At 42.9% G+C, this 5,092-nt stretch overlaps 1 protein-coding gene across 2 annotated transcripts in view; it reads left to right on the forward strand.

Annotated features, from left to right (window-relative positions):
* Positions 1–1,523, forward strand: part of Hnrnpf (heterogeneous nuclear ribonucleoprotein F) — a 1,956-nt gene extending 433 nt beyond the window's left edge. The window contains exon 2 of one of the 2 annotated variants that reach the window (XM_031375962.1): positions 38–1,523. In XM_031375962.1, the coding sequence (XP_031231822.1) occupies positions 76–1,323 (1,248 nt within the window). In that variant the 5' untranslated portion in view covers positions 38–75 and the 3' untranslated portion in view covers positions 1,324–1,523. The remainder of the gene's footprint in view (positions 1–37) is intronic. The other variant, XM_031375963.1, reaches the window with a different exon arrangement.
* Positions 1,524–5,092: the final 3,569 nt, after the last annotated feature.

The raw sequence follows: 5,092 nt of genomic DNA on the forward strand, positions 1-5,092 counted from the left end.
AGTAGGTTTTTTTTTTCTTTCTTTCAGCTACAAAAAAATTGCCCAAGCTTGTGACATCAGCCCTGTCAAGTGTCCATGATGCTGGGCCCTGAGGGAGGTGAAGGCTATGTGGTCAAACTCCGTGGCCTACCCTGGTCCTGCTCAATTGAGGACGTACAAAACTTCCTCTCCGACTGCACAATTCATGATGGGGTCGCAGGTGTTCATTTCATTTATACTAGAGAAGGCAGGCAGAGTGGTGAGGCTTTTGTTGAACTTGAGTCAGAAGATGATGTAAAATTGGCTCTGAAAAAAGACAGGGAAAGCATGGGACACCGGTATATTGAGGTGTTCAAGTCACACAGAACCGAGATGGATTGGGTGTTGAAGCACAGTGGTCCAAACAGCGCCGACAGTGCCAATGATGGCTTTGTGAGGCTTCGGGGACTCCCATTTGGATGCACAAAGGAAGAAATCGTTCAGTTCTTCTCAGGGTTGGAAATTGTGCCAAACGGGATCACACTACCTGTGGACCCGGAAGGCAAGATTACAGGGGAGGCCTTCGTTCAGTTTGCCTCACAAGAGTTAGCTGAGAAAGCTTTAGGGAAGCACAAGGAGAGAATAGGGCACAGGTATATTGAAGTGTTCAAGAGCAGTCAGGAGGAAGTTAGGTCATACTCAGATCCACCTCTGAAGTTTATGTCTGTGCAGAGGCCTGGGCCTTATGACAGGCCTGGCACAGCCCGGAGGTACATTGGCATTGTGAAACAGGCAGGCCTGGATAGGATGAGGTCTGGTGCCTATAGTGCAGGCTATGGGGGCTATGAAGAATACAGTGGCCTCAGTGATGGCTATGGCTTCACCACTGACCTGTTTGGGAGAGACCTCAGCTATTGTCTCTCAGGAATGTATGACCACAGATATGGAGACAGCGAGTTCACAGTGCAGAGCACCACCGGCCACTGCGTCCACATGAGAGGGCTGCCCTACAAAGCAACGGAGAACGACATTTACAACTTCTTCTCTCCACTCAACCCAGTGAGAGTTCATATTGAGATTGGTCCTGATGGAAGAGTGACGGGAGAAGCTGATGTTGAGTTTGCTACTCACGAAGAAGCAGTGGCAGCTATGTCCAAGGACAGGGCCAACATGCAGCACAGATACATAGAACTCTTCCTGAATTCAACAACAGGGGCTAGCAATGGGGCTTATAGCAGCCAGGTGATGCAGGGCATGGGTGTGTCAGCTGCCCAGGCAACTTACAGTGGCCTGGAGAGCCAGTCAGTGAGTGGCTGTTACGGGGCCGGCTACAGCGGTCAGAACAGCATGGGTGGATATGATTAGTATTGTAGGAACATTTGAGTTATTTCAATCAGAAAATTTCACAGGCAGCCAATAAGCAGTCAAGAGCAGTTTATAACTCTAGAGGAAGCTGGGGGACCCACTTTGCACCATGAGTTTGTGAAATCTGGATTAAAAAATTACCTCTTCAGTGTTTCTCATGCAAACTTTTCTTCTAGCATGTAATATTGAGTAAACTAAAACTATTTTCTTCTGCTTTTCTCAATTAACATTTTTGGTAGTATACTTAAGAGTGATGTTATCTGAGTTAAGTAGTTTAAGTATGTTGAGTGGATCTTTAAGCACACCACAGTGAACACACTGGGGACATGTACTTTTCTGGAGAACTCAAAGGTGCTAGATCTCTGATGCAAAGAGAAGCATTTCTCATGTTCATTCTAGTTTATATTTTCATTTAAAATCTTTAGGTTAAGTTTAAGTTTTTTAAAAGTTAGTTTTGAGAATTGAGACACAATACTAATACTGTAGGAATTGGTGAGGCCTTGACTTAAAGCTTTCTTTGTACTGTGATTTCCTTTTGGGCGTATTTTGCTAAGTGAAACTTGTTAAATTTTTTGTTAACTAAATTTTTCTCTTAAAATAAAGACTTTTTCACAAAAAAAGTCTGATTAGCATCATTTGATATTCTGAATCACTGGTTTGTCTATAACATTTGGTCCCTATGATTAAAATGTCCCCATAACCCTTCTCTATTGCTAGCTCTATTTGCCAGTCAGTCTGCAGATGTCACAGGAGGGCCTGGAGGTCTCCATGGAGCAAAGAAATGAGTCCCCACTGCACACAGCAGCCTTACTGGGTGGAGAGAGAGAGGTTTAATCTTTAGATATACCTTCATATCCCCACTGACCATCTCAGAATATGGTTTTCAATTACAGCTTTCCTAGGAAGCTGTTTTTACTGAAATAGCAAAATAGAGTTCACACTGACTTCACTGGAAAAAGATCCAGACCTCTGTACATGTTCCAATCTGCATTTCAGTGTCAGATGGAACCAAATCTTTCATAGGGACTAATGTTTGAACCTGACAGGAAATATCTACATGTATTTATTTGTGTGCCCATGTGTGTGCAGGTGCGTGTGGTAGTGCACACACACTGTGGGTGAGGATGTCTATGGAGATCAGAGAACTTCTGATTCATTCCTAAGTGTCATTAGACCTCTTTCTTCCTTCCTTCCTTCCTTTCATCCTTTCTTTCTTTCTTTTTTCTTTCTTCCTTTCTTTTCTTGTTGTTTTGTTTTGTTTTGTTTTGTTTTGAGACTAGGTCTCTCACAGGCTAGAACTCACCAAGTAGGCTAGACTGGCTGGCCAGTAAAGCCTAGTGGATCCACTCCCTCTCCCTGTCCCCTGAGTTGGTATTACAAGTGCATATGGCCACCCTTGGCTTTTTTCATGTGGTTTGAGAGAATGTAACTTGGCTACTTGCAAGCATTTCACTGATTGAGCTATCTCCCCCATTCTTATATTTATATCCTTGAAATTAAGATATCAAATGTTATTTTCAATAGGCTCTGAGACTACAGCTCTGACACAATAGCAGCCTGACCTCTCTACCTGATCAATTTCCATGTTGATATTTGTGTTAGCACAAACACCACTTTCTCAACACAGGTGTCCCCTGGCTCCTAGGATTAAGACACTTCAATTTTCTGTTTTGAGGATTGGCAAATAACCAATTGGTTCTTTCTTGTCCTGTCATTTCCCATTGCATTAGGAACAACTGCACAATAGCACCATGGCTGACTAGCCAGAAGTTGTTTTCCAGCCCCCAGCATTCCATCAGCAATTACAAACTGCTTGCTGGTGTGCTGGCTGCTCAGTGTGTCCCATATACATGCAGTGAACTTGTGGATAGAGTAGCACCATATTGTGTGAGTTCTTCCAGGTAATATAAACCCAAGAAGGACATGAACAGGGAGAAAAGGAAAGGGAGGAATCTTTCCCATTTCATGGTGAGACTCAATACTGTTCCTATTATTTCTGGATTCCCCACTTTTTCTATTTCCTGTAGCCTCTTCTTTGAGAGGATTGGGAGAAATAACAAAATCAGATAAAACCTTATTAAAATCCTTGCCATGTGGCCAGCAATGTTCAAAGTAGGGGTTCATACTGACTTGTTTAGTTATGATTGCCATTCTCTAAGAGAGAGCCTATGAATATCTTCATTTGGGAAAAAAAAGGACATTGTAGCTTAGAGCATCCGGTGATGAAGATATCAAATACCCAGAGGATATGGTGAGCTAAGTCAACTTAGCACATTGACTTATAATAACAATGTCAAAAATGTTTATGTGTAATAGACTCTTAAACACTTGGCTAGTGTTGTGGGGAGTGTGAGAAGTCATCTTCTACAACCAACATACACAATTTCTCCTTGCCCTACATCCTCAATAAGAAATGCTTAGTTTTACTGCGTACTCTATCACCTTTGTATTTAGAAGGGCCTCTGTGAACTGATGTAATAGGGCACATAGTGAGACTACTGTAGCAAGCATATATTTCAAGTGATATTGGTATCAGGGAAATGAACAAGAGGAAGTGAATGACAGCCACAGCTGTGGGGGGGGGGGGTGGCGGCGCAGCAGTAAGCACTTACAATGGCAAGACTGCTAACTAGAGAAAGAAATATGAAGCAGGCATTCACCAAAGGCAGGAGAGCAGGCATGAGTGTTAGAGATGTGAAATGTCCTGTGTTTCCAGGCACAGTGAGTGCCCTGCTATTGTTAGAACACTCCAAAGGACTTGGTAACTTGAAGGAGAATCTGTGGAGTCAGTTAGTTGGGAATCAAGTCTTACCAGGGTGGGCTGAGGATGTTCTGCATTGTTTTGTAGGTATTTCTCAATTTTACACAAGAAGAATCATAGAATTTGCCAACAATATACATTTTCAGGTCCCTTCTCTGAACTAAGTGTTGGTCCTGGGTGTCTGCACTTAATGTAATGTAGTAGTTAACAAAGAAGTAGAAATTTTAGAAGCAAAATTGAATTTTGATTTCCCTAATTACTAGATATAATGTTCTCAAGAAAAGTACACACCTATTTCCTCTTTCAACACTGCATGGCTGTACTTTGCATGGGAGAAGACAGAGAAGTACCTAACACACAGGAGGCAGGCAATGTGCAGAGACCACCAGTGCTTACATTCCTTAATCAAGCCTTCCTTAACTGCTGTCTGTACTCCCTTGTTGTCGTTACTCCTTACCTAACACACAGGAGGCAGGCAATGTGCAGAGACCACATTCCTCAGTCAAGCCTTCCTTAACTGTTGTCTTTACTCCCTTGTTGTCATTACTCCTTACCTTAGAATCACCATGAACAAAGCAACAGAGACTGTAGGTATATGAAGCAAGAAGGCAGGGAAGGGCCGAGGTGGGGGGGATGAAGGCAGAGGGTGGCATCCACAAAAAGACCAAGTGAGAAAAGCCAGGCACAGGAAGATGAATGCTGTGTGATGTCATTCATCTCTGGAGTCTAAACATACCACCGTCATAGCAGTAGAGTGGAGTCATCTGGTGGTTGTCAAAGACAGGGATTGGGCCAGATACTAGTGATAGCCACAAACTTTCACATACAAGGCCAGTTAGTCCCAGGAATCTGATTACAGTGTGGTGACTAGTCAGTACTATTGCCTAGCTTACTTCTTTTTTGTTAAGACAACAGATTTTGAGTTCTCAACCCACACACACACACACACACACACACAAACAAAAGCATGAGTCATAATGGATGCATTGATTTATGGTGAACAGTACA

This window comes from Mastomys coucha, unplaced genomic scaffold, assembly GCF_008632895.1.
Source record: "Mastomys coucha isolate ucsf_1 unplaced genomic scaffold, UCSF_Mcou_1 pScaffold16, whole genome shotgun sequence".
Classification (NCBI taxonomy): domain Eukaryota; kingdom Metazoa; phylum Chordata; class Mammalia; order Rodentia; family Muridae; genus Mastomys; species Mastomys coucha.